At 34.3% G+C, this 25585-nt stretch overlaps 1 protein-coding gene across 1 annotated transcript in view; it reads left to right on the top strand.

The window, feature by feature from the left end:
* Positions 1 to 25585, top strand: part of LOC111051789 (ribosome biogenesis protein BMS1 homolog) — a 71154-nt gene that overhangs the window by 10259 nt on the left and 35310 nt on the right. The window contains 9 exon segments of the mRNA XM_039438171.1: positions 8418 to 8546; positions 9689 to 9792; positions 9794 to 9892; positions 11031 to 11158; positions 12973 to 13263; positions 15063 to 15280; positions 17981 to 18180; positions 20170 to 20346; positions 23523 to 23681. Coding sequence (XP_039294105.1) covers positions 8418 to 8546; positions 9689 to 9792; positions 9794 to 9892; positions 11031 to 11158; positions 12973 to 13263; positions 15063 to 15280; positions 17981 to 18180; positions 20170 to 20346; positions 23523 to 23681 — 1505 coding nt within the window.

Raw genomic sequence — 25585 nt, 5'->3', positions numbered from 1 at the left:
AAGGAAAGTTGTGTGAGTGTACCACACCAGATTTTTTATGCTGGCAGCAGGTTCCAGTTAATCAAGTTTTCAGTTAATCAAGTTTTCACTTAATCATACTCTCAGTTTGACAAGTTTTCAATTCGCCAAGATTTCAGTTTATCATGTTTTCGGTATGTTAAGTTTTCATTGCGACCAGTTCTCATTCCGTTAAGTTTTCAATTCGTCAGGTTTGTTAGTCCATCAAGTCATTAGTTCGTCAAGTTTTCAGTTTAACAATTTCTCAGTTTATCAAGTTTTCAGTTCGTCAAGAATTCAGTACGTCATTTTTTCAGTTTGTATGGTTTCAGTATTTCTAATACTCTCTCTGAGTAGCTTTTCACCAATTTTCTTAGGCGTATGACCAATGTGTGTGGGCTGAATGCTCTGAAAGCAATTTACTACGCATTGGTTCATTCCAATATAGCGTACGGCCTGTGTATCTATGGCTGCACATAGAAAAAAAAAACTTGGACAAAATATTAGTTCAGCAGAAAAGAGCAATGAGAATTATCATGAACATTAAAAGGAGGGACTCGGTGAAACAAATGTTTTCTCAGCTAGGCATATTGACAGTCTATGGGCAATATGTTTTTGATGTCATAATGTACTTTAAAAAATTCACTGAATTAGAAAAGAAGTAGTATTTCACATAGATATAATACTAGATCCGGTAGAATCGTACAGAGACATAATCTAGATTTTTTTTAATGAAGACAACTTTCATGGGAGATAAATATTTTAACATGCTGCCCCGAAATTTAAAGTCCATAGAGGAGTTGACAATTTTAGAGCCAAGCTGAAAAAATATCTGATAGGATTGTCCTTATATTCATTTGAAGAATTTTTACATATTTGATTGTGATGAATCTCTTATTGACTGTTTTGTGTGTTTTGTTATTTTATTATGTATGACGTTATTCAATGTATCTGTACATTTGTTGAATAGAAAATATTTGAATTTGGATTTGAATACTTCAATTTTTTCACCATATTGGCTACTTGATTGATTTCTAACTTCACAACAGGTCAGCAATATGATACTTTACTTGAATGGTCGTACATAAAATAGTGTATACAATAGTTTCATATGGTCTTGTTAGTTTTAAATCACCTAATTGTTTAAATAGGTCTTATATAGTCCTCAAATGGTCTTAATAGTTTTAAAGCACTCGTGAGATGTTTAATACACACGTTTGCTCGCTACGCTCGCTCACTTGTGTCTTAACTCCACATCCGTGTTTCGGATGGACACGTTAAATCGTCGGTCCCGGCTGCCTGAAAAGCAGTCGTTAGGTCATGTCAGAGGCCCTGAAATTGATCAGTTTGCGACCTGAAAACTCTGACACCAGACCTGAGCCAGCCAGGTCACTCGATATTATTATTATTACTCTATATCTAACTCTTGCGTTAAAGACCCTCATAAAACTTTTGTATAAACTAATATATGTATGTTAAATTAGGTATCTTCTTGGGTAGGCTTCAATACAATTTATTTGATACGGATCTTAAGTTGGATATCCTTTGGATAAGTTTCGACATGGTTTATTTGATACGGATCTTAAATTGAGTATCTTTTGGGTAGGCTTCAATACAATCTATTTGATACGGATCTTAAATTGGGTATCATTTGGATAGGTTTCAATACGTTTTATTTGATACGGATCTCAAATTGGGTTTCTTTTGGATAGGTTTCAATACAATTCATTTGATACGGATCTAAAATTGAGTATCTTTTGGGTAGACTTCAATACAATTTATTTGATACGGATCTTAAATTGAGTATCTGTTGGGTATACTTCAATACAATTTATTTGATACGGATCTTGGAATGAGTATCTTTTGTGTAGGCTTCAATATAATTTATTTGATACGGATCTTAAGTTGGGTATCTTTTGGATAAGTTTCGACAAGGTTCGGATCTTAAATTGAGTATCTTTTGTGTAGGCTCAATACAATTTATATGATACGGATCTTAAATGAGTATCTTTTGGGTAGGCAACAACACAATTTATTTGATATGGATCTTAAATTAGGTATCTGTTGGGTAGGCTTCAATACGATTTATCTGGATCCAAAGCTGCGTTTACATTACAATACAATACAATACAAATAAATTTTATTTCCATTAATATACAAATAAACAATCTAATCAATAAAATGTACATAATATTCAAAAATACAATATATGAAAATTACTAAAAATATAAATAAATTGCATTTTTCGGAAATTAACCTACTCAACTATGGGAAATCCATGTTCTAGAGCAGGTGTAGTGGTAATACAATTAAATTTAGAGTGGGGGTGCAAATTGACATTGGTCAAGTTTACTTGAATTCAAGTTTTTTTTAACGTTGGAGTTACATGGGTGATTTTGAAAACTTTATGTCAAGTTTACTTGTATTCAAGCTTTCATAACCTCAAAAGTCTATAATTATGAATTGAATTGAATTGAAAAATCTAATAAATCAAAGTTCTCTTCTTGAGCTGCGTACAGACTTGAGCGCCTCGGACACGCTCATTTCACTTTTCATCAGCTGATGCCACGCTTTTTATATCTGTTTCTGTACAAATACAGATGTAATCAGCTGATGAAAAGTGAAATGCGCGTGTTCGTGGCGCTCAAGTCTGTACGCAGCTAATCATTTCATAATTTTCTTGCATCATACGTTTCTTAATTGTTTTCATACATTCTACATTGACAACTGTTTTTATATAATTTTCCCATTTGTAGGTTGGATTTTACCTTCAAGATTCAAATTGAATCCAAAAGTCAAACATGTTCATCATCTACTTGAATCAAAGAAACTGTTAGCCAACCTTGGCTAAAGGTGTGTTTTCGTAACGGGCAGACGACAGAATTCACTTTAAATTAACATTTGTTCTTATGGTAGTGTTCACCCATCGGCAGAAAGTTGAGCAGAAAAAAAGAACTGTTCAAATCAGAGACGAACTGTCGTTCATTTCGCCGTTCATTTTAAGGCCTATCATCACAATGCTATTTTGCTTCGACCGATCACTGCTCGTGAACCGTTTTGTCGAAAAAGAACTAATATCGGGATTCTGTCGACGGGAACAGACAGCTTCGAAATATTTTTCTGCTCTGATCACGTGACACCGGCAGAAGAATCTTTCTCTGGATCAGACGCCATGTTCTTTTTAACCTCAATCTTTAATTTTTGGATGGTTTGTTTTGATATATTATTTTGCTGTTGGTTGTCAGATTTCGGATTGCTACTATTATACTGTGAAATTAATTTGTAGTAGAAAATTGAGGTATAAAATATTTCCATTGGTTTCTTTATTCTTATAATTTCTACAAGAGAAATTGAAAATGGATTTACAACCGAAAGGCGTAAAATTCGTTATAAATTTGATGCGACAGTTCAAAGTTTTGTACTTTCCAGACCTGCACAACGAATTACCTATTTGAAAAATAGAAAATGGTTAAAAATTGCTGATGTGATAGAGGATTCAAGTAAGTAGACTTAAATTCTCATAATAAAGTAGGCTAGATCTACCGTACACAATTAATATAATTTTTATAAGTAGCCTACCAGCATGTTTACAATTTTTATTCAGGTAGTCTACTTTAGTAGGCCTTTAATAACCTAGTCTCTAGGTCTAAATTGCTATCTTTTTCGTTTTTCAAGAAGTTAGAAGTTGACGAATTTTTATTTATTTATTTGAAGTATAACTTCTAGTATTTAATAATAATGTAAAGCCTAGACTAGCCAGTTTGTGTATGGTAGAGAATTATCACAAGAAAGAGAGAAATCTAATCAACTATTTAGATTTAAACTCATTCAAGCTTGCTTGATTAAATTAACATGAAATGATCAGATTCAAAACATTATTCAACCAAGATAACATTTTGAATTTTACATGATAAGATAAGATAGCATTTCATGCTAACAATCTTTTACACTTTCATTGAGTTGGCCTAATCACAAAATACATTTTTATAATGCAGCTAGTAGTTTTCACAAACCGATTTATTGAAAATAACATCATCATTTGACTTTGAAGTATTTCATTACATTCTAAGTCCTAAAATTCCATTATCATTGTTGCACCTCAAAATATTTCAACCCATAGTTTATCAATACAATAACAAAACTAACCTGACTATGAGAACATTTACTTTGTCTTTGGTACCTATCCATAAATTAATCTTCTTTTAGTTAATTTAAATTCACTTGGAAACAAAATTACATAGATTGTTATAGAAATAACTTGATCAGAGTCAGTGTAATTGAATATTGAAAGACTGCCATTGAAAAAAGATGAAATAGGTACTATTTTTCTGGTTGACCATTGCTACCAAACTCATTTAAAACTAAAATAGTAATGTATTTGAAACACTTATTCATGCTCTATTGATCAATATATTGCGTGATCTCAGGTATATCAATGTAAATAGTATAAATTAAAACAGGAGACACACAACATAGATGGATTAAAAACACTGAAAAACTTACATTAGAATCGGAAATTTTCGAGGAACTGTGTCCCTTTTCTCGACTGAGCAGAGAGTGTGTAATGTAAGTTTTTTAGTGTTTTTAATCTATCCATGTCATGTGTCTCCTGTTTTAATTTATATTATAAAACTTTAAGTGTTTTCTGTTATGTGCTACAAATGTAAGTAGGCTATATACTTGTAAGTAGGCTATAGTATATAGCCTAATGTAAGTAGGCTATAGTATACTATACACTATGTAAATAGTTTATTGAGGCCCAGTTCACTTCTAATTTATTCAAAGTCCAAACTATGTATTATCATTGATGATTAACTTCACTTTATCTCCAAAATGGATATATGTTGAAAGATTAAATATGTTTCTTTTTTCAGGTACCATTTACAAACAAAATATTGAAGAGAATGTGCTCGAAAGGAAATTCATATGAATTCTTTTTTGTTGACCAGGATGGAAAAAGTCATTGGAACCCATAGTTAGAATAAGAATAAGTTAGGTAAGATAAAATTCCACTCATTTTTTAAACTTTATATAGGCGATGTCATTTTATACAGTTTCACATTTTTTTAAAAAGTTTATCCACTTCGATGTTTTATTATCGATCTGATGTTAGTTATTCAATTAGTAAGACATAAAGCTATGGTATGTGACTAAAATAATTAAAAAACTGACTGAATTTTGAAATCATTAATAGCTTACAGTATACAATATTTCAAAACAACGTGAAACCACATGAGATCAAGATGGACAGTTGAGAAGAGTGTTTAAAAAACAATGTATTCACTTATCATTCAGGGAATAGAGCTGTTCATAATATTTGGGATTCCTTCCATAAAGAAATAATTTATGTAACAGAATCTAATAATGTGATAACATTAAATACATAATTTGATGTTAAAATGTTATCACATTATTAGATTTTGTTACATAAATTATTTCTTTATGGAAGGAATCCCAAATATTATGAACAGCTCTATTCCCTGAATGATAAGTGAATACATTGTTTTTAAAACAATCTTCTCAACTGTCCATCTTGATCTTGAGTGAATTTTGAACTTTATGAATGACCATACATTAGAACTATGAATAGATGACTTCAAAAATTCACTCAGCAAGTGCTGGTAGAAAACACTGAATAATAGCTTTAATGACAGTGATTCCTTGGTTCTGTAAGGCTTCTACTTTTTTTGGAAATAATAACATTATTTAACATTGCTGACTAGCAAATGCTAGAGGTAACGTGTAGTTAAATAATAGACTTGAATTGGATATAAAATAGGGTATCACAATTATGTATTGCATTAAGAATTAAGTAATAGTACTTATGTACTGCATTGAAGGGGTAATAATTCTTTGAATATGAAAAATAACTCAAGCAAAAGTTGAAAATATTATGTTCCAAGCCACATCAAATATAATGACTTTCAATTCTACCTTCTAGGCTATATTTCCAAGGCTTTGATTAAAATTAATAAGCTTTTAGAACATTATAGTAAATAAGGAGTTTGAATGGCTACTCTAGTTCTAATTAATACCCTAATAGAGTATTAATTTTGATAGGGCAACTTTAATGTTTAATTATAGAAAATAACTAGTAGGCCTACCCTAAAATATTCAAAATAAGCATGAGCATGCAGTTTCTAATTATGTCATTGTCAAGAGAGTCCTTATTGAACAAGTCGAAACTAATCATGTTTCATTTTGGAATATAACAAGGGTACTAGTTACCTTTTATAATTAATAGATATTTATCCATTTTAAAATAGGCTATGTGTTTTTTAAAGTAGGTACCATAACAGAACCTGTTTATTCTAGCAATATAGTTTATCAACAATGATTATTAGAATTAGTTCGCCTGTTTGAATACACTTTGTACATGTCATATGTGTTACAGTAATCTATAATAATAATTTTTAATATTCGTATAGCTTTTACTGGTGAGGAGTCCCTAATTCAACCTTGCCTGAAAAGGCATATTGATTTAGGCAGGCAATGGGCCTCACGATTCTTATTTAAGTATATCAGCCGGGACCGTACCTATCCAATGATCAAAAAGGGGACTGCTAAAATAAAATTGCCTAAAAAACGTTTACAATATTTATTTCTCTTGGTGTAATATAACCCGTAGATTCCAAAAATGCCAAAAGTAAAACACTCATTTATTAATTTGATTTTTTTCGATAGAGCTTCAATAGGCCTTTGAAGTTGAATACGGTACTCATAGTAGGTAGGCCTACCTATACACGATGTGATTCAAAGAACATGCATTGACTCTGAAGGCAAATGATTCTAGTTAATAAAATAATTATAATAATAATAATAATATATATTATTAATAATGGAATGCTTCTAGTTAATAAAATAATATCTTATTAATAATGAAATACAATCAGTTAATTCAAATAATTCACCCTTACAAATTTCAAGCATAGGAAATGAAAAGTAAACTCTTTGATTGACATGCCTATAAAGCATAAAATTTAGCATAATTGAAGTAACTAATAATTGTGGAAAAGTTATCTGAGTTATAAAAAGCAATTTATTCACTTTATTGAATTAAATATCCAATAATCATTTTAGAATTACCTTTTGGACAACCCAAAAAGTTCATTACCCATAACACATAAAGCAAAATTCATGTCAAAGAACTAGTTCTTTGAGTGTTACTGTTTCTGCCCGCCTGGGTGCGCTGCAATCGATTCTGCTTCTGCCCGTTACGAAAACACAGCTTTACATACATTGTGGATTCACGTATAGTAGATTCAAGTTTCCGTTCTTTACTTTACAAGAACTTGAATTGTTAAAGTTGATAGGTTGGCAGATCTCCAGTCTCTATGGCTCCGAAACGTAGAAGAGATTGATTGATTGATTGAGTACTTTATTTATGTAGATTACAATATATACTGGCTTATACACTTATATACAATAGCCTACAATACATTAAAATTATAGATGAATTTACATAATATAGACTAAGAAAATAATTATTGAACTGTATATGATATGAAAAAAGCAATTTGTAATAACTATAGATAATTATATTGTTATGCATCTACATAAATTGGCTGAGCTTGAGACATATCAATGTCCATTCTACGGAAAGAATATTAAAAATATCCTTCCCACTAACTCTCTACCAAAAGTGTATCAGGGAGTGTGTGAAATAGATTACGAATAATAATATATTCGTCAATATATAGTATATTTCGCACCTAGAGCAGAAAATGAGATTTTTCCGGCTCGAAATCGGTTTTCAAGTCCGAGGCCGTAGGCCGAGGACTAGAAAAGATTGAGAGCCGGAAAAACATTTTTGCCCGTGGAGCGAACAATATTTTTCGCCACACTACAGGAATTGCTGACAAAATAAATAAAGAATACAAAATGAAGAATACTTGTTATCGTACCTATCTCTTGATTTTAGTGGTAGAAGATTTGCAGTCAGGATTTCAGATTCTTTTAAAATTTCACTTGGATTATCATGGGCGTCATCATCTTCAAGCATTTTTGAAAATTCGGAAGGCGCTAATCAACAATAAATAATTGAATAAAAATGGTTGCGAAGCGAATGCTGAATTAGTTTGATCCGAAATTCGAACTGAAATAATGGCGACTTCAGATGAAGAAAGTTGACACTCGCCCGATCTAGTGGATGACTTATTAACTACGGACTTCCATGTTAGCGGCTGGAAAGAGTACTCTTTAAGAAACCTGTTTCTTTCGTCAGACGAGAGTCGTCTGCAAACAAGGTCTTTCAGATCTACGTAGGGACTGAAAAACAGCTGCTTTCTGTGCAGTGTGGCGAAAAAGCTTTAATAGTATTTCTACAGTCAAAAATCTATTCTTCATAATGAGGAGAAACTGATATGTATGCAAAATACATTCATTTTGTAAAAAAACTTGATCAATTTGTTTGTTTTCAGCCGACCGTATGGAAGACCTGACATCACCAGAAGTGCTGAGACAGAATGACAAGGCGGACCGCACTGTCAGTGTGTATGGATATATGCGAGGAATACCTCTCATCAAAAACTCCTCTGTACATATTCCAGGTAAGAATCTATTCATTGTAAGTTTATTTTTTTATTTATAAACAGTATAATGTAAGTTTATAAAGTGTTTTTCCATTGTATATGATCTGTACCTGTTATTTATTTATTAAAACTACAACTTCCGAACGATTAAAGCCAGGAATTTTGAGGTTGAGTGTAGAGAGGACTTAAAAGTCATAACTCTGACTAATAAAGAATTTTTCATTCCAATGCACCTGTCATGCAGTGTTCCGATTCGATCATGGATGACAACGGCCTACACCACCGACGTATCGGACATGAGTAGGATCGGAACGCTGCATGACAAGTGTGGCCCGGCTTCACTGTTTTTAATCAACTATTCACACACCTATTTTTTTTAAATTGAAGTTATAACATTCTTTGCAATAACTTATTTTAACTGGGAGATGCAATATACAAAGAAAACATGTGGTTAGGTACCGATAACCACTTTTGAAATAGTTATGAGGTACTATAATATACACATACAAAGTTGATGAAAATGACGGGAACAGCTTATTATTTTAAAACAGCTTATTTCTTTCACTAGGATAATGTTACACTAATATCATAACCACCTCTAATAAAAGGCACCGGCCTACGATATTGCAACGTCGCAGCGTAGGCCTAGAATCTAATACATGATTCTAGATCAGCTGGTATTTTTTTAAATATTTTTCACCAATCATGTATTGGATTCTAGACCTACGCTGCGACGTTGCAATATCGCAGGCCGGGGCCTTGTATTAGAGGTGACTATGCTAATATTCATTGAAGATCCTATTCGAATTGAAAAAAACAACTCTTATGCCACTTCAGAATTTTGGTCCACCATCTTGAAATCTTTGAAGTTGGATTAAAAATTGCGGTTCCAAGATGGTGAACTAAAATGATAGCAGAAAATCATAGAATTCACAATGAAACCTAGTGTCAGAATATCCTTGTAAAATAATTATTAAGCTGTTTCCATAATTTTCACCAACTCTGTTTATGTCCTATAAGTTTATGGTCTGAGTCTGAATGAGTGTTAATAATATTTGAATTTATTTTGTTTCACAGGTTGAATTTCGTTTTTTTTATATTGAAAGTCTTGTTTTTGTTTCGTTGAAAATTGTCTGTCATTGAATTGCTTTTCATGACAGGTTGTGGGGATTTCTTGCTGAAAGATGTGTCGTTTTTGCCCGACCCTTGCCCGCTGCCGGATAAGTTGAAAAAGCGCGCCCTAGGCGAGAAGGAAAGACTGATTTTATGCGCCGTTCTCGGGCGTCGGTGGCATTGTCTACGATAAGGACGCCGTCTACATTGAACTGGCCGGTAGTCACTCGCATACTAAAAGCAGTAGTGGGGTAAGTTTCACAAAAATTATTACGAATCCGTTTTGATTTTAAGCCTTGTCTCGAATTCGTTTTGATTTTAAATATTGTCACAAATTCGTTTTGATTTCAAATATTGTGATGTCTATTGGGCTGGCCACTAACGGTAGAACATGTATGATACACATGACTTTTATTGTTGCGTCATCACAGGGGAAGACTCCGAACTACAATTTTTGAGGTTAGGTTTTAAATCTTCGATCTTTTATTATATTATTTTTTCTTCGATGCTCTATTTGAGGTTGAATTATTTCTGCAGCATTATTATTTGTAATTTCCAGTGATTTATTTATTGTTATCGGTTGTTTATTTTATGTTACAAGCTACTGTGAAACCACTGTTTTTGTTCATTACAAAACATGCCTGATGAAGACGTGTGTATACACATGTCCATCGTTAGTGGCAAGCCTAAAGCTAACCGCGGTCAAGTGACCTCTTCTTATGGAATCAATTCCACGAGAACCAATGAAAGAGCTGGACGGCAATGCTATGACGTCATAGTCCAGCGGTGAAATTCAAGTGACGTATTCTCAAGAAACTATACAAAAATAAATACTTTTTAAAGTTCTTTTGAATTCATGAATAATACTATATATTGAGGTTCAAGTTATAATGGCAGCATTTGATTAACATTGGTGTTGTTATCCTTGTCTATCATTCGACAAAGCAGATAGCTTTTTCCTTTTCTAGCTCCACAACGTTGCCAGATCGCTTTTTAAAATTATTGAAAAATAATCTGTTAAGATTTTTTATCTCAATCATGTCCATTTATTATTGAATCATTGAAATATATAATTTCTTGACGAATAAAATGTAATTGATTATTTTCAACAAGAATGGACAGTTAGTAGAATAGAATATAGGAACTTTATTTGTCACAAAACTCAAAAATACAGTTTAATAATACATCAGATATACCGTTATCAGCTATCTTCTATAGAAAGCAGTGGCAAGGCAGAGAATCGTCAACGCTGTTGTCCTAACTTTTCACTAATATTATAACTTGGACCTCACTATACTCTCCTAGAACAAGTCCCGTTCAAATCAATTGTTAGGATGTGTATTTTTCTATATTTATAGTTTTTCCATAAATTTTAAATTAATTTTCCAGGAGCAACCAGTACGAGATATGGTATCAAACATTCTGGAATCGAAGAATACCCTCGACTCCAAGATTGCTCAAAGTGAAGTTCAGTTGTTCTCTAATGCTGCACCTATACTGGCTTCCGAATTCCAGAGGTTAGTAAAACAAATAATTTTCATAGAACATGAACTTATATCATTGTGGGGAATCTGTGAGGACAATGAAGTTAGTGATAATGTATGATGCTAAAAATTGCATGGTTGCCTGTAAAGTCGGTATACGGGCGAAAGTTTTACGTGACAACGACTTTGAGTGGTAAAATAATTTTAATGTGAATATTCATTCGTATAGTAGGAAGAAGGATGAAATAATAATAGTAACAATTTAAAACACTTATTTTATTTATACATAACGATTTATACTACTTTTGTGATTGAAAACTACCACAACATTGTGATTACTAGCCTGGGTTGTAGCCAGCCTGGGAAGTAGTGGCGCAGTCGCAGGAGATTGTTTGCGGCGCCTGCGCAGGTTGACTGCTCCATTTCACTCTCTCTCCAGGTGAATGCCTTCGGGTTGCTGCTGCGTTACTCGCCACTGCTCCTATTCGTGCTCTTTCCAGACGACCGTGAACCGAAACGAACGCTCTCACTCGCTCTCATTGTGAGCGCATAACGTGGGAACGTAATGCAGTTTCTTGAAGTGTCACCCGGCAAACCAATTTATAAGACGTCACGTCAAAAGGAGGTGTTTTTCAAAACACAGGAGCAATATTATCAGGTGTACCTGAAAATCTCTATGAGATACAGCCAGCGTTTTACCTGGTCACAGGTTGTATAGCACAAAATTATGATCTAAGGATTTTTTGAATTATACATTTAAATAGTGACAGTCGGAAGATATTGTTGATTAAAATCTGAAATTAATAAAGATTGATTTTTTTAAAGTTTATTCATTTTGAAAATTGTAACTGAGTACTCATTGAAGAAAGACAGCTCCGAGAGAGAGAGAATGGATTTCATCAATTTTTAGTGAAAAATAAAAATCGCTCAAACTCCGTGATCTTTTGGTCTTTGATGCGAGAAACACGTATCTGGAATCATATTTGCAAAATTCCTTACCGTTCAGGAGAAATGACCATTTGAAAATTTTATGTTTGCAGCTTCATAACTCACCCTGTATAGTGGCTGGTGGTGCCAAATTTGGCTCTGACATTTCTCAGGTCAAGTTTTATTTTTATTTTGGCAGAAATAGTTGAATACTGGAAAAATGAACTTGAATTTTAACTTGGAAATGGCCAAAGTATGTCGAAACTAGTCATTGAAATGTTTAAAAGTTTTAAAAATGTTTTAATAAACAGGGTACTACAAGTTTTGTATTTTTATTAATCTGAACACTGGAATATGAACCGAAAAAATTAGGCTTTTGGGTCTCCCTGTATCAAGCACAAGGAAATTTTGCATGCGAAAATTGTTTCTCGACTTCTCATATGTATCCATACAATATGATTAAGAAATGAGAATGAAAATATATATTGCAAGCACCAATGTAGATAGTGACTGGAATATAATAGAAGGCGAAACTGTCAACTCTGCCTTTTTATCATTTCCACTTACTTTATAACGTGATTCCACTACATATAATAATAATAATAATAAGCGTCTTTATTAAAAAAAAAACAAAACCAAACGAACCATTAAGCATACAACATATTGAACAACAAATTTTCAAAACAAAAAAATACTTCTTAATAAACCTAGTGAACTGTATAAAAGACTAATTTGACATAACCGGAAGGTTGTCTGTCAGGAGTCGGTATCTAATGAATCATTATTACAATGCTTTATCCTAACTGATTAATATCCTTCGATCGACAAAACTAAAAATAAAGTTAACAATTTGATAATTATAAATATGATACTGTTATCCTAGATTCCACTACATGATATGTTTTAATTATTTTTTTCAGTGATACAACTGCCTCGAATCTACCGGAAGGTATCAGTTTGAAACATGTGGATGATAACGGGAGACAACGGCGAAAAGTTATCTTCAACGACGAAGAAGACAATATGGAAGTAGATGGGGATGAGGAGGATGGAGATGAAGAAGAAGACGATGATGAGGGCATAGAAGACGATAACAGTGACTCGGAATTGAGTAACCAAGAAGATGAAGAGGAAGAGGAAGAAGAAGAAGGTGGTGAAAGTGAAGAGGAGGAGGAAGAAGAGGACGGAGAGGAAGAGAAAGGGAAGACAAGGTGAGAACAATTTATTCACTTTCTTGTAGCTTAGTGCCGGATGCACAAAAGCATAGAGAAACAATAGCTTGAGTAGATATCACATAGTATAGGGCGTTTATGTCGCAACTTTTACTGTTATCTCAAGTCAATTACTATCGATTATTGTAGATGTTTACTGTTTTGGCCGGGTGAGAGTGTATGAACGGCACAATATGACAGACTACCAGCGTCACACACCTTTTTGGGAAAGAAATACGTGGACTATCGGCTTGAGATAACAGTAAAAGTGGCGACATAAACTCCCTATACCATGGGATATCTACTCAAGCTATTGTTTCTCTATGACAAAAGCCTGTTGAATTTTACCGTGATTGATTCCAAGAGAATCAATCAGGGAAGCCTTCTTCAAAATAGCATTCTCTGATGGTTCTCGTGGATTTAAACATGGTTTAAATTTAACAGACTTTTGTGCAACCGGGATTAAATACTCGTTTTTGTTTTTTTTACAGTAGCATTTATTAAATTCTCGCTTCTAATTTAATCTAAATCTACTGTACATGACTCCACACAATTCTATATCTTGTGGGAATTATACCACGATGTACTTCTAAAATCTCATCAATTTCATTGATTTTCGGTACAATTTTATCTAAATCCACTGTGTATGGCAGTAGAGAAAAGATATCACAAGAAGATATTCCATGGTTTATGGCTTTTATGTTCCAATTTTCAATGTTGACTCAAGCCGATAGTCCTAGTAGTTATTTTCGTGAAACTATGTGACGCTGGTAATCTCTCTAACTGTCCTATACCACGCCATATCTACCTATGCTATATTTTCTCTATTATTAAACTTACTTGGCAAGCACCGACTAAAAGCTTAGAGAAAATATAGCATAAGAAGATATCCCATGGTATAGAGCGATTATGTTCAAAATTTCACTATTGACTCAAGCCGATAGTCCTTTTAGTTTTTTTATTGTGAAGCTATGTGACGCTTTTAGTCTCTCATACTGTGCCGTCTTACGCTCTCATCCAGCCAAAACAGTAATAATAAGACATTATTTTAGTCGACAGTAATCGCCTTGAAATTTGGAACCACAACTACCTATACCATGGTATCTCTTCATTTATCATGGGATATCTTCTTATGCTCTATGGTATGACTAAATTATACTGTATTTTCGATGCTGGTAGTCTCTCATACTGAGCCGTTCTTACACTCTCACCCAGCCAAAACAGTAATAAGACAGTAGTTGACAGTTTGGAACATAAACTACCTATACCATGGGATCTTTTCCTATACATGATATATCTTCTTATGCTCTATGGTATTGCTAAACTATACAGTATTTCGTTTTATATTAGTTGTAAATTTTCAACGAACACACTAATTTTTCCAATTTGACAACCGTAATCCATTCTATTTCGAATTTCGTCTTGGATAGTATTTATTTTGTGACTTTCATTATGATAAGAATAAAATATCATCTTATCTCAAAATTTTTTTCCTGTCACCTTTTTTCTTTAACATTTGATAAATAATGTTTGTGAAACTTACCCCACTACTGCTTTTAGAATGCGAGTGACTATCTTACATTGTAAGAAATGATTGGCGCTTCATTCTTTGGATAACATCAACCTGAATAATAATATCAATCAATGTTTGTAATTTTCTTAGTTTATGAAGTAAAATTAAGTAATCCCGATAGCGAGATCGATGATGTTGATGATTTCGAGGATTATGGATTTCTATTTATGTATTTAACGATCATGTATTAAATAATAATGTATCTCTATTATAATTTTTTTTTCAGTAAATCGAGTAAAGTGAAGAAAGCTGATAGCGAGGATGATGATGATGATTCCGAGGAAGATGATGATGATGATGATGTATCCGAGGAAGATGATGATGATGATGATTTGATGGAAGACAAGACTGGCTTGAATTGGAAGTCTAATTTGGCACAGAAAGCAGCCAACGCTTTCCTAGAGAGACAGGCTGATTCAGCAAGCTTATGGAAGTTAGTCTATGGTAAGTAACTTCATTATTATTATATTCTTCTATTATTCATACTTAAGTAACTTCATTATTGTGATATTCTTCTATTATTCATACTTTAGTTTATTATTCCTTCTTTTCATCTCATTAGTCAATTTACTCACTATTAGTTTATTTACTACCAGCAGATAACCCGTGCTCCGCAAGAGTACAATTAAAAAATTGACTAACTGAAAAATTGACCTACTGAAATCTTGAAGAATTTAAAATATACCTATAATCATCCTCGGTATGGTCTCGGGTGCACTTGCACACATGTGCATTCAATTTGATCAAACCCTGAGCTAGAATCTCAAACATTATTTTAAAAATCAGTGGTTTTGACAATAGATACGTTCTGGGAACACGGTAAGTAGTAGCATAGAGAAACAATAGCATAAGTAGATATCCCATGGTATAGGGCTCTATGTCGCAACTTTTACTGTTATCTCAAGCTGATAGTCCCGTAATTCTTTCCTGTGAAGCTTTATGACGCTGGTAGTCTCTCATATTGTACCGTTCATACACTCAAAACCAGTCAAAACAGTAAAATTCGACAATAATCGACAGTAATCGGCTTGAGATAACAGTAAAAAATGCGACATAAACGCTCTATACCATGGGATATCTACTTACGTTATTGTTTCTCTATGTTAGTAGATTGACTGGTGCAAAACTACTCGTTCCCATGGAACGCCACTTCAAAATCTTTGGTTCAAGCTTTTGACGCGCACTTTTGAAGTTGATTTACACCAAAATGTCAAAATGTGTCGTTTACTAGCTGCGTGAATGAACTAAGGCTGTACAAACTTACCTTCTAGATAACTGTGCACTTCTTTCACTTAATCACTCTAAAATATTTTATGAAGTAGAAATCATTTAACGAATGGGTATCAAACATTATTTTGTTGGCTATGTGTTCTATGGTAAACCAACAAACTTTCTACTGGTGTATTTTGTTTAGTCTAGGTGTTCGATTACTCCAGGTGCTCGATTAGTCTAGGTGTTCGATTACCCCAGGTCGGACTTTTCCGATTAGACCAGGACCTGGTCTAAACGCACACCTTGGCTAAACAAGACGGAATACTGAAGGGGTATTCACAATGTTGTTTTAGCCAGCTAAAGTGCTATTTGATAACTCTGGATTGTGAACGCCCCATCTAAAACCATCTACTATTAGCTAACTGCAATAGCGATCCAAGCGGATAATTTATGTAACTTAAAGTTAGTTTGAAACTTAGACCAGTTATAGAATAGACACGCTTGGAAGTCTAGCCTCTGAAGCCAACATCTACTGCCATATCGCCCTATCATGACGTCATCATCGCATAGAAAACTGTTAGATTCTGTCTATTTCAGATGAAAGTAAATTATTATTCATAAGAATGGTAAAATCCCGCTGCGCTCCCACTGAAATAGACGCAATCTGCTATGGAAAACAATGTAAACAAACTCTACAGAAAAGTTTTCTATCCGATGCTGACGTCACGATGGAGCGATATGGCAGTAAATGTTGGCTTCATCGACTTTCAGTATGAATATACAATGGGGCGTGTCTATTCTATAACTGGTCTAAGGTTTGAAAAAGTAAGATTATAAACATATGGCTGCCGTTTTAACAGCCGAGATAGCGGACTCAAACCTGCGCTATCTGCTATCTTGTCTGTTAATTTTTTTCTAACGTACCACTATAGCATTGAGTTAACACAGACTTAGCAAATAGCTGCAGATAGCGAATAACTCGACTTAGCCAGCTAACTCCAACATTGTGAATACCCATTCCGTCTCGTTTAGCTAAGGTGTGAGTTTAGACAAGGGTTTAAGCTTCATTTCAGAATAGGACCTGGTGTAAACAGAACCTGGTCTAATCGAGACACTCCCCTTTCTACTCATACACAAACGGTTCATCCTATCGACCAATGAGAGCTCTTCGATGAGGTATATTGTGAATGCACCGTGGTCACATTGCAAACTGGTCACAGTCCGGTAACTGGATTTTGAAACATTAAGTGCCGTTTGCACAGTAACAGATTAAACTAAATTTCATTTTAAACTGGATTAAATCCGTATCAAGTCTTGTTTGTTATAATGTGTTACATTTTGAGTTTAAGCCACCAGCTGATTACATTCAGTTTAAGCTTTGGCTGTGCAAACGGTCCTTACTGTCCAAATGGCGCACATGGAACTCGGAACTTTCTACCGGTAAATTGATTAGACCAGTTATAGAATAGACACGCTGGGAAGTCTAGCCTCTGAAGCCAACATCTACTGCCATAGCACCATATCGTGATGTCAGCAACGGATAGAAAACTTTTCTGCAGAGTTTGTTTACATTGTTTTCCATAGCTGATTGTGTCTATTTCAGATGGAAGTGAATTATTATTTATGAAAATGGTAAACTCCCTCTGAAATAGAAATAGAAAACAATGTAAACAAACTCTACAGAAGTTTTCTATCCGATGCTGACGTCACGATATGGTGATATGGAAGTAGATGTTGGCTTCATCGACTTTCAGTATGAATAAACAATTTGATTTTTTCCCAGAACGTACCCAATATTAAATAGTTTCCATTAATTTACGGATATCCGTTACGATTAATTTACGGATATCCACAACATCACTTTCTCAACAACACAGAAAGTATCATGAATATTTTTTGTGAATTAAAATATTTTTTTTTTGTTCTACGCAGGAGAGACGAACTACCAAGGGGTGAGAGGAGTGAGGGGGAAGGAAGAAGAAGACAAGGAAGATGAAGATTTGGAAGAGGGATTGTTCAAGATGGTGAAGCAGAACGAGGATAAGAAGATATTGGAGAAGGATTTGATGGATTTGGAAGATGTCACGAAGAAAATTAATAAGGAGCACAGTAGGGACTGGAGTCAAGAGGAGGTGAGTGCCACAGATTCATTCATTTAATTATTCATTATTCTTCAATGTTTGTTTCCATTACGAACTGCTTGTTAATAATCACTTTTGAACAACTAAATTACGACATAGCAGTCAGGTATTTATAAATAAAAGCTATTAGCTTCTATTCACATTAGTGGAGCGCTTTCGGACACTAGGCCCTTCATCAACACTGGTTGACACTTCCGTTGTGGAATACATGGTTAGTAAGCAGCGTTGGTTGTGGGAGTGGCGGGATTTTTGACCGAGCGAAGTGAGCTCTAAGATTCAAGTCGACGGTTTGGCATTTCTCTTAATGTTTATATGTTGCGCATTTACGGCGAAACGCGGTAATAGATTTTCATGAAATTTGACAGGTATGTTCCTTTTTTAATTGCGCGTCGACGTATATACAAGGTTTTTGGAAATTTTGCATTTCAAGGATAATATAAAAGGAAAAAGGAGCCTCCTTCATACGTCAATATTAGAGTAAAAATCAGACTATAGAATTATTCATCATAAATCAGCTGACAAGTGATTACAAAGATGTGTGGAGAAGCCAGTCTATTGCTGTATTTTCATAAGGTCTATAGTTTCAATCAGGTACTTGTGGATGAGAATACTGCGTGAGGTCAACTGTTCACAGAACTACTAATAGTTTTCACACCGATATCTCGCCGACACGACAGAATTTACTCTGATGGACAGTATGGATAGAGGAGGCTGTGGTTTATAACCGCGCGAGGTCTACTGTTCACAGAACTACTAGTTGAATGGTTGGTGGCGGGGGTGAAATAAATTCAATGATTGAGTAAATTTCTCATGAATTTCAATGATTGAGTGAATTTGTTTTTGAATTCATTCAATGATTCATTGAATATGAAATAATCATTCATTCATTGATAATTGATACAATTAAATTAACTGTTGATTCACGATAGTATTTTATCATAATTGAGCTCAATTTACAATACAATCATAATCAATTTACTGTTTTTGATAGTTACTATATCTAATAGTGGTATAAAAAGTTGAAATAAGCCAACTGCCCATGGCTGTTAGCTTAGTCCTAATTATTATGAAATTACGGCTTTGTTGGACTTGTGTGGACTTGCCTCAACATTTTCAATTATATCAAAAGTGTATTATTTATCACTTGACAGTGATAAATAATATAAATTGTCGGTAAAGGAACAAGAACCACAGCCCATAAGGGTGGCGACTAACGACAGGACAAGTGTGTAGAACATTTGTAAACGGACATATTGTTATACATGTTGTTTCATTAGCGGAAGGTTTCGGCAAAAATTTTGAGGTTAGGATTTTTATCTTTATTTTTTGTTGGGAGACTTTCGCGTGAATGTCTTTTTTGATCGAAAACATGTCCGTTCACACATGCTCAATAACTTTCCTATATTTTGATAGATTCTGCTAAATGAAAAATACATTTTGAAGTATGTAAGTGTCACTTTTTGTGTAGTTGAGAAGTTGATATTGTTCATTCAATATGTAAGTGTTGTCATTTTAGAGCTAGGCAAACATTTTACAATATTTCTTGATTGTTTATTTATTTTTTGAATAAAGAGTTTTATTTTCAATTTGCGGGTATCTTTCATTGTAGTTTATTTTATTTATTTTAGTTTATTTATTTATCTTTTCACTGAGTTTATTTTCTCTTCATATAATATCATGCTTACCCTTAGGTTAGGAACACACCATTTAGTCAAGACAAGACAAGACATGATCAGACACAATACTTCACATAGTTGCTTATGACGCAACACACACTGATTAGTCATTGCAATTAGACATGTCTTCATAAGCAACTATGTGAAGTATTGTGACTAAACGTGTCTTGTCTTGACTAACTGGTGTGTGCCTAGCCTTATGAATCATGTGTGTGTGTGTGTGTGTTTTTATTTGTTATGTATATTTTGTTGTAATCAACTTATTGAGAATAAATTTGAATCTCTATGAAATATTGTTCACCAGGTGCGTAATACAATCAAAGACTGTTTCGTCACTGGGAAATGGAAAAGCTCAGAGGATGCCAGGAAACTACTCAATGGGGTTAAAATTGATGATGATGACGATGATGATATCTGTGATGGAGATTTCGAAGATCTGGAAACCGGAGTGAAACACGAAGGCAAAACTGATGAGCCTACTTCATACGTCAATATTAGAGTAAAAATCAGACTATAGAATTATTCATCATAAATCAGCTGACAAGTGATTACAAAGATGTGTGGAGAAGCCAGTCTATTGCTGTATTTTCATAAGGTCTATAGTTTCAATCAGGTACTTGTGGATGAGAATACTGCGTGAGGTCAACTGTTCACAGAACTACTAGTGGTTTTCACACCGATATCTCGCCGACACGACAGAATTTACTCTGATGGACAGTATGGATAGAGGAGGCTGTGGTTTATAACCACGCGAGGTCTACTGTTCACAGAACTACTAGTTGAATGGTTGTGGCGGGGGTGAAATAAATTCAATGATTGAGTAAATTTCTCATGAATTTCAATGATTGAGTGAATTTGTTTTTGAATTCATTCGATGATTCATTGAATATGAAATAATCATTCATTCATTGATAATTGATACAATTCAGGTACAAAGGCATCTGCCCGAGAATTGTTAAATTAACTGTTGATTCACGATAGTATTTTATCATAATTGAGATCAATTTACAATACAATCATAATCAATTTACTGTTTTTGATAGTTACTATATCTAATAGTGGTATAAAAGTCGAAATAAGCCAACTGCCCATGGCTGTTATATTAGTCCTAATTATTATGAAATTACGGCTTTGTTGGACTTGTGTGGACTTGCCTCAACATTTTCAATTATATCAAAAGTGAATTATTTATCACTTGACAGTGATAAATAATATAAATTGTCGGTAAAGGAACAAGAACCACAGCCCATAAGGGTGGCGACTAACGACAGGACAAGTGTGTAGAACATGTGTAAACGGACATATTTGTTATACATGTTGTTTCATTAGCGGAAGGTTTCGACAAAAATTTTGAGGTTAGGATTTTTATCTTTATTTTTTGTTGGGAGACTTTCGCGTGAATGTATTTTTTGATCGAAAACATGTCCGTTCACACATGCTTAATAACTTTCCTATATTTTGATAGATTCTGCTAAATGAAAAATACATTTTGAAGTATGTAAGTGTCACTTTTTGTGTAGTTGAGAAGTTGATATTGTTCATTCAATATGTAAGTGTTGTCATTTTAGAGCTAGGCCAACATTTTACAATATTTATTGATTGTTTATTTATTTTTTTGAATAAAGAATTTTATTTTCAATTTGCGGGTATCTTTCATTGTATTCAACTGAGTTTATTTTCTCTTCATATAATATCATGCTTACCCTTAGGTTAGGAACACACCATTTAGTCAAGACAAGACAAGACATGATCAGACACAATACTTCACATAGTTGCTTATGACGCAACACACACTGATTAGTCATTGCAATTAGACATGTCTTCATAAGCAACTATGTGAAGTATTGTGACTAAACGTGTCTTGTCTTGACTAACTGGTGTGTGCCTAGCCTTATGAATTATGTGTGTGTTTTCATGTATTATAATAGTTTATATTATTCACTACTAAAATTGTTGTATTTTGGTTCGATGTGACATACAAACCTCCCCTCCCCCCGATAATCGATTTCTTGCCACACTTGTACCAGCATATCAGGCTCAACTTGTGCAACCGCAGCGATCCGAATGTGATCCGATTTCAGAGATCATTACGATTGTCTGGTAGAGGCGGAACATAAACCTTATCCTTAAAAGAAACACCACAGGAATACATCCATTGGTGTTAAATCCGGGAGCGAGGTGGCCATGCGATTGGCCCTGCATAGTAAATCCAGCTAAGTTGAATGCAATTGTCTAGAAATTCCGAACTTCTCCGTGGAAATGAGCTGGTGCACCGTCATGCTGAAAGTAAAAGGACACTACTTGTTCATCTTGCTCAGCATTATGGTGCACCACCTCATTTCCACAGGGGGATTTTCTAGACATTCGCTTCCAACTTCGCTGGATTGGCCGCGCATGGCCACCTCGCTCCCCGGATTTAACACCGATGGATTTCATCCTGTGTGGTTTCATTAAGGATAAGGTTTTTGTTCCGCCTCTACCAGACAATCTTGAGGCCGGTTTCCGAGCTCGGGATTTAGCTAAGTCCTAGACTTTAAACAGCTGGAGTCAGAAAATTGGTTTTCCAAAACGGGGCGTAGTCGCAGCTTTTATAACAGTAGTCGTAGTTTTTATTTTCTCATTTCTATAATTGGAAACGTTTTTCCTTGACGATATTAGATATTCCTAAATAATTAAAAATAGCTGAAGCTTTACATTATCTTCTCTTTATTTTATTTTGTGTTCAATTTTCTAGTTAAAAAAGTAAATTCGTATGGCTTTTGTTGGTGGGGAATCCCTTGCGGGAAGGTCCCACCGCCTGAATATATAATTTAAGCCGTCAATGGGCCTTACTGTCATACTTCTGCCGGGACCGACAGTTTAACGTGCCCAGTTTAACGATAACACGGGAGTGATCTGGTTAAAAAACTTTTGGTTGTGAGAGGGTTGACTATGACAATGACAGCGACTACGCCCCGTTTTGGAAAGCCAATTTTCTGACTCCAGCTGTTTAAAGTCTAGGACTAGGCTAAATCCCGAGCTCGGAAACCGGCCCATGATGATCTCTGAAATCGGATCACATTCGGATCGCTGCAGTTGCACAAGTTGAGCCTGATCTATGCTGCTACGAGTGTGACAAGAAATCGATTTATTTATTTATTATTTTACAAAGGCGACTTTCTAGAAGTATATTAAGCCTAGGTGATTATGATGATGGGATAAATGATAATACAATGAAGGTAGAGTTAAGAATGAATAAAAATAATAGGTTATGATATCCACTTGAATTGATTTGAGTCCACTTTTCAGTCCAAAAATAAATAAACTAGAAATTTTGAATTTGATTTGATTAAAAACCGAATGTAATAGAATTATGACATTCAATAGACTCTCAGAACTTGAAAATATTCAGTTATTAAGAAAAATTTCGAACCAGAAATAAAACAAACTAATTATGACATTTTTTTCAAATCAGGGGGATGAACCAAAATAACACCCACACCCTAAACTTGAAGTGTTTTGTAACAAAATGACATCTTTGCAATTCTGTAATTAATTTCAATAAATATCTGTGTGATTTCAAAGTTGTAAAGTCTTTTTATAATCACTCTGTATATCGATTTCATATTCTTGTACCTATACATCATCGCATTACCAATATCTATGATTTTTCCTACAGATGAAGCTGCCGTAGACGATGATAAGTCGAAAGAGAAACTGGCGGAAAAGAAGAAGAAACTGAAAGAGAAATTTGACGTGGAGTATGACGATGGAAAAAACGGAGGAGATAAGACCTGGTATGACGAATTGAGGAGGGAAGCCACTGAGCAGGCAGAGGTTTGTAGCGTTTCATATTTTTCAACACAAATATTCATGTTAACGACAAATCTTCTGATAGATTACTTAACAATTCAAACCTCAATTATTCATTTATACATTTTATGATACACAAATCATATGTAGGATTAGAAAAGGATCAACAGGCTTAGCCCATTATAAATGAAAATAGAAATCTAATGCCCGGTTGCAGAGTCGTTACATAAAATCAAACATAACTTTGTGAAACATAGTTTAAAATCACTGACATAAATGGTTGGTCGTTGCAAAGTCGTTTGCCGAAGCCCATTTAGCTATATCTCGAATTAGCATCACACATAAGTCACACTGCAGCTCTATTCACTTTTCTCCGTACATGCTTCTATCCAACCAATGTATTGGCATCGGGGAAAGTTTCAATCGACATCACTGTGAACAGACCTAAAAGACCTCACATAAAATTGATGAACAATATGGCGACTCTTGGCTTTTGGCGAGATTTCTCAAAATATTTAGCGATTTGGAGGTTATAAACAACTTGAAAAAACATAGGGGAAAGCTGAGAAAAAAATAAATTTACTTATATGCAGTTGGGTTTTTGTAATCATCTTTCAAAAAAAGCTATCTTAACCTCTAAAATCCATTTGGCTGGATTAGATATTGGATTTAAAGCACGACTTCGGGTCCATACCTTAACTGACCGTTTTTAGCTATTGGAGACATAAATAAGCTCTTTCTGACGAATGTGCAACGAAATCATGTGTCTAATTGGGCGTTTTTACTTTCCTTGCCCTATTACTATAGGTAAGGAAAGTATTGCTTTCCGAAAAAAATTAAGGTACCCAAAATTTCTATACGTTTCAAGGTCCCCTGAGTCCAAAAAAGTGGTTTTTGGGTATTGGTCTGTATATAAATATGTGTGTGTGTGTGTGTGTGTGTGTGTGTGTGTGTGTATGAGTGTATGTGCGTCTGTGTACACGATATCTCATCTCCCAATTAACGGAATTACTTGAAATTTGGAACTTTAGGTCCTTACAGTCGATCAAATGCGACTCAAGATGGCGGCTAAAATGGCGAAAATGTCGAAAACAGGGTTTTTCGCGATTTTCTCGAAAACGGCTCCAACGATTTTGATCAAATTTATACCTAAAAAAGTCATTGATGAGTTCTATCAACTGGCACAAGTCTTATATCTGTAAAAAATTTCAGGAGCTCCGCCACATCAATGCAAAGTGTGATTTTAGATTCCCTATTATCAGGCTTCAGATACAATTTAAACAAAAAATTTTAAGTGGAAAAGATTGAGCATAAAAATCTCTACAATTAATGTTCAGTGACATTTTCACCTAAAATTGAAAATAAGCTCGAAGTTCGATAAAATAAGATTATTAAATTGCAAACTGTGTGCAACGGTTGATTCTATTAAATCATTCACTATGAAGAGATAGCAGACTTCGTGTGTCTGCAGCGTTATTGTCCTGTCACCAGCTGGCTTAGATCTTTGAATAGTAGACTTGAGATGCGCGGGAACACTAGCGTCAGGTGATCAACTTTCATAACTCCAGGGAAAGTTGTGTGAGTGCGCCACACCAGAATTTTAGTTGTATGGGAGCTATAGTTTACTTTGACATATGTGCAACGGAAAGTGAATTTATGGCTTCGTAAATGAGTTAACTGCCTGTTTTTAACTTTATGTGACGATTCTGCAACCGGGCATAAGTACCCTTTTTTAAATTATTCAGTCACAACATGTTTCGGCTATATGATGCCATTATCAACATAATATCATAGAGAAACAATAGCGTAAGTAGATATCCCATGGCATAGGGCGTTTATGTCGCAACTTTTACTGTTATCTCAAGCCGATTACTGTTGATTATTGTCGATTTTTACTGTTTTGTTGGGGTGAGAGTGTATGAACGGTA

The sequence above is a fragment of the Nilaparvata lugens genome, chromosome 11 (genome assembly GCF_014356525.2).
Source record: "Nilaparvata lugens isolate BPH chromosome 11, ASM1435652v1, whole genome shotgun sequence".
NCBI classification, from domain to species: domain Eukaryota; kingdom Metazoa; phylum Arthropoda; class Insecta; order Hemiptera; family Delphacidae; genus Nilaparvata; species Nilaparvata lugens.
This window is presented reverse-complemented; position numbering and strand designations above follow the sequence as displayed.